Raw genomic sequence first — 13564 nt, forward strand, 5'->3', positions numbered from 1 at the left:
TGGCTTCTATGCTAGCTATTGATTTAAAGTGGCAATAGACGCCGATGACAACTGAAGCTGTTTGTGACGAGAGGACAACATAGGGCATGGAGTTTGTGGCCGGCACGACGCGAATCGATGATGGTTGAGGCTGCTTGCAATGGCGACGGTGAGGAGATTGTAACATCTCTCGAGTTTGAGGTTGAATTCAATGGTCGTAGGCGTTTGGATTACGGTTGAAAGCTTTGCGGATCTTAAAGGTGGTGACGGGTCATCCGTGATGATCTCCTTAGCTTCTACTCCTCATATCCATCATACGCTCACGTACAGATATAAATGAAAGAGAAACACATAAATCTACGGGCCTACTAGTCCCATAGATTTGATGTGTTTGTTGTAGCCCACACAAAAAATCCTACGGGACTAGTAGTCCCATAGGTTTTTCGGGTCGTATTAGCCTCTGATTAGTAGCGACTAAACATACGGGACTAGCACTCCCGTATGTTTTGAACTCGCAGTTTTTTAAAAACGACCTCGTTTTTTCTAAATAATTAGCAAAACGGTCTGTTTTGCTAATTATTTAGCAAAAATATCTTTTTTTTAAGGGAAAAATGTGTTCAGCCCCCAAAAGCAGAAACTTCATGTGACCAACCCCCTTGTATTTTCCCCCATGTGGATAAGCCCCAAAAAGTAATGTTAAATGTGTCAAGGCCCCAACACGTTAGCAGTATACAAAATAGAGATTGTATTTAAAAAAAACCCAAATTGCCCTTCTCCTTCTTCCCGAGACATAGCCCAAAAGCATAGAAAGTCACGTCATCCTTCTCTCTCTCTCTCCTCTCTCTCCCTCTCTCTAAAATAAAAGGGGCCCTCGCCCTCCTCGCCGTCATCACCTTTGCCCAGGCCCCCGGTGCCGCCCCCAAGTCCCTCCGGGCCCACGACTGATAAAATGTTAGCTCTGGTATGTGGTGAAAACAAAACCAGAAAAAGGCAACAACGGATGTGCTGGAGGTAGAGCTAACGCCGGAGCTCCGCTAGCCTCTTCTCTTCGTTCTTTCCTGCTCTGCCGCCGTCGAAACCCTTCCCCTGTCTCCGCTTGTCCTCTTCCACGACGATTTCCGCTAAGAAACGTAAGGATGCTGGCGTCAATAGATTGGAGCTTGATATCTACGATTTTATGAAGAAATCTGAGAACCCGAGTGCGTTTTTGACGAGGGAGGAGCTGATTTCAGGCGGGAGGCTGGGTTTGCCGAGGAGATTCTGAAAGAAGGGGACTAGCTCTCGTACGGATGGACGAAACCATGAGAAGAGAAGGAAGCCGTCGAGATCTCTGAGCAGTGGTCGAATGATGGTTTCTTGGAGGAGGATTCTTCGTCTTCCTCTTCTGGTGATCTGATATGAGTGAGTTCTTGAAAATTTTGTGTTTTTGAGATTTCTGGTTTTCTTGTTTCTTGAGCTCTTCTTTTGGTTGTTATTGTAAAGTTGGAAATGTGAGGTTGAGTGCAAGGTGAATGACGTGGAGGGTATGATTGGGGAGTTGTTTGGACGAAGTGGAAGAAGATGAGGGAGAGGTGATCCATTTTGTTCTATGTTATTAGCCATTGTATTTACTAGTGTTTAGGGGTTGAACCCCTTCAAGAATTTGTATAATGCTTAGTTAATTGCACATAAACCTCATGTGTTATAGGGGGCCTTGTCATTTGTTGTCCCTGAGCCATGCATTTCCTAGAGAACAAGCTGTTTGAACTAGTTCATGTTAGTTCTAAATCAATTCTTACGTATTTTGTATTTTGTATAAGATTACTTCTCCACAAAATATAATGAAAGCGAATGTTGTGTTCTTACGTGGCATAAGCTGGTCCGCCATAATAAAGATACCTACTAAATGCTTGTTTTAAATTCTCTACATGACCAGCTTTTAGTCATAGAGATGGTATAAAATAGAACTAACTTAGTATAAAATAGAACTAACGTGGTGTAATTTAGAACTAACGTGATATAAAATAGAACTAACGTGGTATAAATTAGAACTAACATGGTTAAAATTAGAACTAACTTGATATAAAATAGAACTAACGTGGCATAAAATAGAACTAACGTGGTATAAATTAGAACTAACGTGGTTAAAAGTAGAACTAACTTGGTATAAATTAGAATTAACTTGGTATAAATTAGAACAAACTTGGTTAAATTTTTAGAACTAACTTGTTATAAAATAGAACTAACTTGGTATAAATGAGATATAACATGGTATAAATTAGGTTTATAACGTGGTTTAAATTAGAACTAACATAAATTAGATATAACGTGGTATAAATTAGATATAACGTGTAATAAAATAGAACTAACAAGCCATCACACGCTACAGAATAGAACTAACACTGTGCAGATTAGAACTAACACTCTACAGAATAGAACTAACACTGTGCAGATTAGAACTAACACTCTACAGAATAGAACTAACACTGTGCAAATTAGAACTAACACTCTACAGAAATGGAACTAACACTGTGCAGATTAGAACTAACACTCTACAGAATAGAACTAACACTGTGCAGATTAGAACTAACACTCTACAGAATAGAACTAACACTGTGCAGATTAGAACTAACACTCTACAGAACAGAACTAACACTGTGCAGATTAGAACTAACACTCTACAGAATAGAACTAACACTGTGCAGATTAGAACTAACACTCTACAGAATAGAACTAACACTGTGCAGATTAGAACTAACACTCTACAGAATAGAACTAACACTGTGCAGATTAGAACTAACACTCTACAGAATAGAACTAACACTGTGCAGATTAGAACTAACACTCTACAGAATAGAACTAACACTGTGCAGATTAGAACTAACACTCTACAGAATAGAACTAACACTGTGCAGATTAGAACTAACACTCTACAGAATAGAACTAACACTGTGCAGATTAGAACTAACACTCTACAGAATAGAACTAACACTGTGCAGATTAGAACTAACACTCTACAGAATAGAACTAACACTGTGCAGATTAGAACTAACACTCTACAGAATAGAACTAACACTGTGCAGATTAGAACTAACACTCTACAGAATAGAACTAACACTGTGCAGATTAGAACTAACACTCTACAGAATAGAACTAACACTGTGCAGATTAGAACTAACACTCTACAGAATAGAACTAACACTGTGCAGATTAGAACTAACACTATAAATTAGAATTAACGTGGTATAAATTAGAACTAACGTGGTTAAAATTAGAGCTAACTTGGTATAAATTAGAACTAACTTGGTATAAATTAGAACTAACGTGGTATAAATTAGAACTAACGTGGTTAAAATTAGAGCTAACTTGGTATAAAATAGAACCAACTTGGTATAAATTAGAACTAACATGGTATAAAATAGATAAATTAGAACTAACTTGATATAAATTAGAACTAACGTGGTATAAATTAGAACTAACGTGGTATAAAATAGAACTAACGTGGTATTTCAGTGACAAGGGAAAAAAGAGAAATATTTATGGATGATGTTGGCAGCTTCTTACAACAGAAGGCAAAATTCGTAAGCCAGCTTGATTTCAACTAACAAAACTATGGCAAACATTAAAGAGCATATTTCAACCAGTAAAAGAAACTTTGCTTCCCAGAGGGGACTGAAATAAACTTATAATTCTTTTCAACATAATATATTAGCACTCAGAATGATTCATTGATGACTTAGCTTTCATTTCAAAGCTCGTGAAAGGAACCAAAACCAACAAACATAGAACTAATAAATCTGCATATATCAAATTTGAAATCTGCTCGTGATGTAAATGCATTGATGACATTTAGTTCTAATACACTGGAGTTGGAGCAGGTGGTCTCTGCAGACCATCATGATCGGAGCGGCGGCGATCGCGGGCTAGGCGGGTGGCGAGCTCCAGCTGCAAGCTCGGGTGGAGGAGAGGAGGAGAGGGAAACGCTGAACTTAAGGCGGAGAGTGGCAGCGACGAACTCCGGCGTAGTCGAGGGTGAGGCGGGGAGCAGCGGCGAGAGAGAGAGAGAGAGAGAGAGAGAGAGGCATGGTTCTTGAATAGGAAGGGGGCGTAGTAAACGAGTACAGTCCCATCAAAGGGGTAAGTTCGTAACTTCCCATGGGCTTTTTTTTTAAAGTGATACTTTAGGGCCTCGTCACAAATACTGTAGGTATTTGGGGCTTATCCACATGGGGGGAAATACAAGGGGGCTGGTCACATGAAGTTTTTGCTTTTGGGGCCTTGACACATTTTTCCCTTTTTTTAATCCCTATATTAAATTCTTCATATTATATTAACTTCTTCAACCCTTTTCTCATCTCTCTTCTCCGCTCCCAAACTCCTAAATTCTCATAAAAGTTGTTTCATATTATTAGTCTTATATTCTTGACTGGAGACACTACTTTTAAACAAACTTAAAATTGAGGGAACGTAGTAGCAATTTCAACGATTTGAGGACTAATTTCAAGTTAAGATTTGAGGCATATATTTGCAAATTTGAGGGACTAGGTCAACCTAACCCTTTTATTTTCTAAACAATTAAAGCGACCGACCCTTTAACATCGACAAGCCGGTCCAAACCCGTGCCTCTTCATCTTTCTCCTCTGCTGTCTTCTCTTCAATAAACCCCCAACAAAAAAAAAAAAAAACCCTTCCTCATCAGAACAAATTACTAAAATCTAAAAATAAAAATAAAAATCGAAAGAAGCTCGGCGGCCGCTTCTCCTCTTCAGCCTGCACTTGGACACTCGCCCTTGCTTCCACGTCAGCATCCATCAGCTTCTTTAAGTACTGGAGCCAGCTCGGTCTTAGGGTTTCTAACGCGATTGAATGCCTGAGCTTTACTTTGATCAGATCAGGTATGCTCTAGCTTTATCAGTTTTATCTCTTTAAAAATTTGAATCTGTTGTGTAGAAAGTAGGGATCTTTTTTCATGGAGCTCACCATTTCCAGAGGTAAAATCTATGATGCAGTCTCTTAGGGTTTAGGGTTTCTAATGTCATTGAAGGCCTGAGGTGTTCTTGGATTAGTTGATGTTTACTTCTCCGGTCGCTTCTTTTATTGATTCATTTATAGACCTTTAATTTATGTTTGTGCTTTTTTTCTTGAGAAAAATAAGTTTTGCTATTGTTAGATTGTGCTTTAGTTTTATTAGTTTAGTTGTTTGATATTTGAATCATTCTAAGAGAAAGGAGGGAGCTTGTTGATGAAGCTCATCGTTTATACGATACAATCGAATAGGGTTTTAGTGTCATTGATCTGGCGAAGCTGGTGCTCAAAAGCCTTCCTTCTTTTTTTTTTGAAGCCCGAAGCCTCATTGGTTGAGTAGACGAGACATGCTATGATGGGTGGCACACAGAACCATGTCCAAGCTTTCCTTGATCTGATCAGCTAATCTCGCTACTTCTCCAGTTTCTTCTCTTGCCGAATCTTTCTATTACTTCTCCCTAGACATTTAGGTTTTTGTCCAAAATATGCATTATCGAAATAGTTGATGAAATAGCAAAGTTTTAAATATCGGATATCGGGGAAATATCGGATGACCAAAATTCATATCGGATTGCGGATATCGGGGATATGTGGTAAATATCGGAATGCCATAATGAATGTTTGCATCCATAGTATAATGCATTAAAATGTAATCTCAACGTATGTAATAAAATTTAAGCATACAAAATATGAATAATATATGTTTAGGATCACTAATCAACCTTCTAAAACAAACAAAAGTGCAAAGCAACGTTGCAACATTCGATCTGCTTTTTTTAGGGCAAAGTGTCATTTGATATAATGGGGAAATCTTGATATCTTGCCCAAAAATTCCAAACACGGTATATTATTTTACAACAAGCTATATAAAAAGATATATTGGTCTACATGTCGGCTAATATATCAGCCATATTAGGGATTTATCACTCAAAATAGCCAAAAAGCGGTAAAGGATATTTAAAGACCATATCGGTTGCGGCAAGCCCTGTAAAAGGATATATCGGGGGATATATCGGGCCATGTCGGGGATATTTAAAACAATAAAACAATGTGAAATAGGCTTTGCCTTTGTTTGAATTTGAAGGGTAAATTGCAAAAAACACCCCACAGTTTTAAAAGTGACACCTTACCCTCTCTCTTTTATTTTCTATAAAATTTATTTAGGATGTAAAAGCATATCATAGGATATGCGAATTATATGCACTCATATAAGCATATCTATGATCATTACATCCAAACGTTGTTGATTATTTGACTTGAAACTGAAACCGATCAGGTTAAACTGTCAGTTTCAGAAACTAATAGGGATTTCTGTCAGTCATGCAAACCTAAGGGGAATTTTGTAATTTATCCAAATTTGAATCTGTCTGCTGCAAAGAAAGTAGGGGTCTTGTTGATGAAGTACTGAATTGCTTGAAGTAAAATGTATGATTGGTGAAGGTATTTGTCATTGACAAAGATACCATGGGTAACTTTGGTTGATTTGATAAGGAAAAGCAAGAACATTGGTGAGGTATGCTGTTTTTGGCATAACACATGCAAACAAGTGACTATGATGGATATTGGAAAAAGTAAATAGCTTTAAGCTGGAATAACACTTGATTGTCTTGTTAGATCCGTGGGAGAAGAAGGTCTTACAAACCTTTGCCTAATTTGAGAAAAAGGTTTGATGGCCATGTTTGGTTGTTTGTTCTACATTCATTTGCCAGCAGTCAGCACACATTTAAAATAGTGACAGATTCTTTGATGTATAAATACTTTAATTGTGTTTAGTTGGGTTTTCACGTCGCATACTTGCCCAAAATAGTCCATGATGTGAATAGACCTCTTCCTTTTTTCCTCACTTGGCATTCCAGAACTACTCTTTTAGGTTCTCATTTCAACTATCATTATCCAAACAACTTTTTCTCTAAAGTTTCAGCTTCTTCTGATCAGGATTCATATGTTTATACCTTCAAATATTCTACTAATTTTTTCTTTTAATACATAATATAAAGTAAATGCCTTTGGATATAGTGAACAAGTGAACGTGTAGTTTTTAACATATAGTATGTTTGAACTGCAAAAGCATTTTTTTATTGCTTCTATTTGTATAAGTAAAAAAGCTATGTTTGCTGCCATGTCCATAAAACAATTCAACGAAAAAATATGTCATTTATTGTTTTGGTGATAAAATCCGTGCCTTCATTACATTACTGTGGATGAATATGATAGTGCTAAGACAAATATCACTGCCAAATGTGCATCAAATCCCTGAGAATGTTAGGAATATTTGGAACATTCCAACATACAAAGCAACATATATGTCCTGCAGTTCAAAAATAACTGCAGTATGTGTAAATATGCAATATATACACCAACATCGATTGTTAAAGGAATTCAGTAATATATCAGTAAATTAAAACAGTTTAGCTTTTTTACACTACATTTTTGTAGACAACTACGGTAGTTGGTTCTGATTTACCGTATGCTTCAAAGTTATTGTACCAATCACCTGCTGAAATACTAGTTATAAGATGCACATTGAGGTTATTATTTTCCATATACTACATCTTGAACTTGAAATTATTCTATTTTCTGTTACCTTACCAAATGCCACACTTGTATTAATTGGTCTGTGCTGGGTTCGTAAATAGGGGCGCCTCATTTTAAAGATAGTGAAACCTGACAAAATCATATGTGATTTGGCTTTCTGAAGCTTGTTATGAACCTTCACTCTTGGTTCTATGTCTGGTAAATATGTACATAAGTGAGACATATAAATGACTTGAGTCTATCAGCTTACATAAAGGTATTAAATAGTCAACGACAGAAATCATAAGTCTCGTGAAATTTGTTCTGTTATAAATGGCTGATTGGATTTCGTTAAGAATAGAGCTTTTGGGATAAGATTGCACTGAAGTATTTAAATACAAGAGCAAAAGAAGAGGTTTTAGTATCGTAAGCAATGTGAGACTAAAAGAACAATATGCCTAGTAACTATATTTAGCACCCCCAATCAAACTCACGGTCGGTGGAGAACCGAGAGTTTGGATAAGACGAGCCAAATAGATGGTTATTGGCATGATTTGGTGAGAAATGGTTGCACATCGGTGACTAAAATTGCATGCAGCGAGATCATGTTATTGCAACGGTGATTGACGGTTACACGCGGTGGTCGCGATAGGGCGGACTTGTAGTCGGGGGAGAAGGCGTGGTGACTGGACCTTGCAAGCGGCGAGGTATGATGTTGCAGCAGTGATCAGCAGTCACACACGGTGGTCGCGAGAGAGCAGACCTGTGGTCATGAGAGGAGGCACGATGACTGGATTTTGCAAGCATCGGTGAGTGGAAAGTGTTTGGCTAGTGAGAGCTTGGCTAGAGGCTGACAAAGGAGTGAGAAATCTCGCTAAGGCAATTTGTCGAGCACCCTGTGTGCATTCGATGAATAGTTTTGTGTAATTACACTAATCGAAGCAACAGTGGTGTTGGCAGGCAGAGGTTTGCAATGGAGAAACTGCTAGGGTTTCGTAAGGCGAGAGATTGCAGCGGTAGAGTTTGGACGAGGGTTGGAGCCACAAGGACGATGATGACCAGTGGGTCCGAGTTGTCGGACATGGTCGGAACTGATCGACGACGTTGAGGGTTATCCTTGGCAGTAGTGACGGCCAAGAAAAGGTTGTTGTCGAAGTTGGTACCGAAGCAACAAGGTTTTGTAGTGAGCAAAGGACGGCGAGAGGTTGTGAGCGATGGTGCGGTGCATCAATGTTGCATCTGGTGTCGAGGACGCCGAGGGGAAGTTCAGAGTTTTTGGCAAAACCCCCTCGGTAGCTCAACGTAGAGGAAGAAGAAAGAGGTCTCTCTGGGATCAAGATGATGGTTCTGATACCATGTTAAGAAATTAGCTTTTGGTTGAAAAGAGAATATTTTATTCATTGCACTGAAGTGTTTAAATACAAGAGCAAGAGAAAGGTTTTAGTATCCTAAGCGATGTGGGACTAAAAGAAAGAGATACAATATGCCTAATAATTATATTTACCAGATTCCATCATTTCCTTTGCAGTTTCATGTATCTTCCTCTTACCTCAGTTTCATGTTCTTTAGGCTTGGCTCAAATCCATGCAACTATTTCCCCTGCTTTTTTGGTCTGGAGCTTCTATAATTTACAAGGTGCACAAATTTGTTTGCAGTCTATCAAGTAAATGTATTTTCTTCTATGAGCTTCTTTTTTCAGTTTTAAAGTATTCATACTAGCATAATACATCGGACCTTCCCTGGTTACACAATCAGTTTACTTACCAAAGGTATAATGCTTAAATTTCAGAGTTTCATCGTTGGAGTTGATCTATGCTCATAAAGAAAAGGATGAATACTTGGGTTACATAGTCATCCCTCCTTGACAAGGAAAGAGGCATGGTATCAACTATCAAGGCCTCAGCATCTGATTTTTTTTCCTTGATTACTATCAGTATAGTTTATTTTTTACTTCATTGGTAGTTATATATTTGCAGAGCACATACTCGTTTAAGACTTCAAAGTGGTCACCGCTCCCATTGAGGGTTGTTCTTCTCACCTTCGTCATGATATTCGGTGTGTATGTATGCTCTGTTTATTTGAAGCAGATTTCTCTGCAGAAATATCCTGTGGATATATCATTTTCATCCGAAAAAACAAAATTAAGTTGTAATTCCCATGACATCCCACCTGAGGAGATCCCTTATGTTCATTTTCCTCAACCAAAAACTTTTAGCAGGTAATGCTTTGATGTCTTTAGTTTCTCCATGATGCTTATATTTTTCTCGCCCTCATGCGTTGCTAATTCAAGCAGGACAGAATGCTCATGCACTCCTGTTCGCTACTTTGCTCTTTTATCCATGCAAAGATCTGGAAGTGGATGGTTTGAAACTCTGCTAAATAGTCACCCAAATGTTAGTTCAAATGGGGAGATATTTTCAGTTAAGGAAAGAAGAAGTAATATTACAGCTATCCTTAGGACATTAGATGCTGTCTATGCATTAGACTGGTTAAGTAGTGCTTCAAAAAATGAATGTGTGGCGGCAGTTGGATTTAAGTGGATGCTGAACCAGGTTTGTCCTTTTATCATCTGTTCCACTTTTATTGTTTTTTCTGTCTTTCTGCAAATATAAGAACTGGAATTACTCTTTCTGCTTTCTAGTCCTATGAGAAAAAGGGGTATGGTGTTTTCACTTATCTCGACAATAAATTGGTGTCTCATTTATGGTGTTTACACTTCCCTCAGAAGGCGGACTGATTTTTCATTAGGCTTAGACATCTTTGTATGCTTTGTGGCAATTTATGTCAGATGACAAGTGCAATAGACCTGTTCAAGGCTTCAAGCATACAATATCAGCAGCAATTTTCACCTGAACTGTTTATTGAATTTTTCCTGATATGATGAGTACCCTTTGTTGTACAGGGCCTCATGGATCATCACAAGGAGATACTTAAATACTTCAAATCAAAAGGGGTATCTCTAATATTTCTTTTCCGAAGAAATCTCTTGCGAAGGTTCATATCTGTTTTGGCAAATAATTATGACAGACGTGCAAAGCAGCTAAATGGCACTCACAAGTCCCATGTCCATTCTAAGGAAGAGGTCTCCTCTCATGCATGCTCTCCTTTCTATTTTGAAGTCTTGTGTTCACATTCTGCATAGCAGTAGAGAATTTTGATTAGTTTAAATAATCACAGTCCAGAACTGTAATAACCTATGAACATCCTGTTGATTCTATCACCTTGGTATCATGCAAATTATAAAGTATAACAGCGTAGTCACGGGTTCATCACTTAACCACTTGCTTAATCCTGTGAATGTTGGATTTGGTATTCAACCACATTAGTCAAAATTTTGTTTTTATAACAGTTAATGTACAACTGCTCGTTGCATCCTACAACTCCTCATGCTTTTAACTTAATGTTTATTATATGTTTCTATAAGAGAAATAACTTCTTATTCATTATATATTTCTATCAATTAACGATATGTTTTACTTAAACTCAAATATCATGCCAGCTTACATCAACTCCTGTAACAAAAGGATCATTCATCCATTCAAACAGTTACTTAGTAAATACAATTTCCTACTTGTATAAAACCTGTTAATGTGACTTGAAAAAACATAAAAAAAAACCATGTTGTAAATAGTGTCAATTCTTTTATCATGTTTTCCTTTCCTGATATGTTGAACCTGTCAGGGCCTCGGCGGATAGCTGGGCATGACTTATGGCAGACCAGTACAGGGTGGACTGGACTTAATTGTATTGGCCTCATCTAACTATTCAAATAGAGTGGTCAAGGATGGAGTTGCTAGCACTCAAAAATGAGGTGGAGCTACCTGAAGCATGGAGTTGGAAAATTTAAAAAAAAGGGTGAAAAAAATAAAGATCAACTGTTATGGCCTTGCCTCCCACTTGTTTATAGGAGAGAGGAGGTGCAAATAACTCCATGACTTGGCTGGAATTAACATGGATTCTCATATCTTTTAGAAACTCACAACATGTAAACGCTTCTACTTTCCAAAACAAACTAAATCATGCATGGGAAGTTAAATTATTAACAGTGATTTCTTATGTCCAGCCCTGACTTCTCTTTTAATAACTTGACACCCATAAATTAACTCTACTTCCAAAACACAGCTTAGAACATGCAAAATTAACGACTAGACCTGGGCAGTAGATGAGGACGTGTTAACCCACCAAAAAACCTCCATATAAACAAACTTATTTCATTTCTGGCATTCATTTCTTGTTTCCTAGTAATTATCTATTATCTACTGATTCTGTCAGATGAACAGCACTTCTATTTCAGCTGTGCATTCCTCAAGCCTTGTCTGTACGATAGCTACTTGAGGTGGAGTAGACAAAGCCGATGATGTTTTCCTTGTTTTGTCTAACACTACTTTTCTTGCTTGATATCTCAATAGCTAGCACTGCAATATTACAAAATGGCTTAATCTTGATAGGTCCCATGATTGATAGCTCATATCTGTCTCTGCTGTGTAACACAAGCACCATATATTGAACAATTTGAAAACTCGTATTTGGATATCTGCATATACATACATTAGCCACTTTCTTTAAATTTGTGCTTTACTTATTCAGGCTGATATTCTTGCACAATTCAAGCCTAAAATCAACACTGCAGTTTTGGTGTCCAACCTTAGTCAAGTTGAGAGCACAACGGCAGACTGTTTGAAGCTTTTCAATACCACACGCCACATCATCTTGTACTATGAGGATATCATCAGCAACCAAAATGTAATGAAAGAAATGTCCCTACAGAAGATGCATTTTCTTCTTCATCTTCTTTTAATTGACCTTGAGATTTTTTTCCCCTCAGGTATTACAACAAGTGCAAGAATTTCTTAGACTTCCTGTCAGAAATCTAAAGAGTAGACAAGTAAAAATACACAGACGTCCTCCTTCAGAGCAAATTCTCAACTGGGATGATGTATACAAGTCTCTGAATGGAACAAAGTATGAGCATTTTCTTCACCAAAGGGATTATGTTACTTAATTGTCTGATAATGATGTTCCATTCCTTCATTCTGTAGAATGTCATGTTACAACTACACTTCATCATAGATCTAAATGATTATACATCAAATTTTGCAACCTGATACATGAACTCTCAATTGTCATTACTTGGTTGTTAAGACCACTATATATTTAAGTGCCACCACCATCTCCGCATTATCACTAGTATCTAACATTTCTCCATCATCGAGTCTTCTATATATCAAAACCAGTCGTGAGCACCGTGCAAAGCACGACATATCATTTTTTTTCCTGCCACATTAATCCAGATTTTTAAATGCCACGGTAATTTTTTAAATTGCTACAGTTTCCCCGCCTCAGCTACAGTTTTAAAATGCTGCAGTATTCCCGTGTGCTACAACAATATTTTTTCCAAAAATGGCGCAGGATCCAGTTTCCTCTTTGCTACAGTACTATTACTGTAGCATGAATTGTGAATCTTTGGTTCTCCCATTTGTATAGAGGAGTAGATACACCAGATCTTACAAACTTTAACTACTAGTTGCGAAGCTGATGTGATCCAAAAGTTTATGTTGGTAGGAAAATGAAAACCCACATTATTGCCTCTGCATTTAAGCTTGTGTTAGCAAGGGGAAATCTTCCAGATATTTCTAGTCTAAGAGCTTAAAAGGAGACATAGGAAATTGCATTAACTCGTAATGTATGGACAAAGCTAAGAGTCAAAAGGTAAACAAAAATTTCAGCTTTCTACTCTAATACCAAAATGAACTAATAGCTTTTAATAGATTTGTAAGGACTCCTGTTCTTTGTGGGGTTGAAAAATGCGAATTAAACTTGCATCATTGTAATATACAAAGAACTTGTCAACTTGGTGACTTTTTCGCCCCAATTTTCTGCTCTAATACCAAAATGAACTAATAGCTTCAGAAATTATTAGTTTTTTCTTACCCTTGTTTTCTAAGGTTTATGGACATTTCCCCAATAACTTTGCAGTCATGTTTTTAAACCCTTGATCACTTGATGGTACTTTTTTTTATAGTTTCCATATTTAGCAAAGTTTGGATATTCCAATACTACCCTTATG

At 37.5% G+C, this 13564-nt stretch overlaps 1 protein-coding gene across 4 annotated transcripts; it reads left to right on the plus strand.

Annotated features, from left to right (window-relative positions):
- LOC109849530 (nodulation protein H-like) lies at window positions 4561-12597 on the plus strand. Of its 4 annotated transcripts, none has more exons than XM_020419379.1 (8): window positions 4561-4853; window positions 9067-9132; window positions 9287-9378; window positions 9460-9715; window positions 9791-10049; window positions 10400-10579; window positions 12085-12240; window positions 12323-12597. In XM_020419379.1, the coding sequence occupies exons 4-8, from the start codon at window positions 9543-9545 to the stop codon at window positions 12497-12499; spliced, it is 945 nt and encodes a 314-aa protein (XP_020274968.1). In that variant the 5' UTR covers window positions 4561-4853; window positions 9067-9132; window positions 9287-9378; window positions 9460-9542; the 3' UTR covers window positions 12500-12597. The 4 variants fall into 4 exon arrangements, with proteins under 4 accessions (XP_020274968.1, XP_020274966.1, XP_020274967.1 ...); XM_020419377.1 differs by having other exon boundaries at window positions 9474-9715; XM_020419378.1 differs by lacking the exon at window positions 9067-9132 and having other exon boundaries at window positions 9474-9715.

The sequence above is a fragment of the Asparagus officinalis genome, chromosome 7, assembly GCF_001876935.1.
Source record: "Asparagus officinalis chromosome 7, Aspof.V1, whole genome shotgun sequence".
Lineage (NCBI taxonomy): Eukaryota > Viridiplantae > Streptophyta > Magnoliopsida > Asparagales > Asparagaceae > Asparagus > Asparagus officinalis.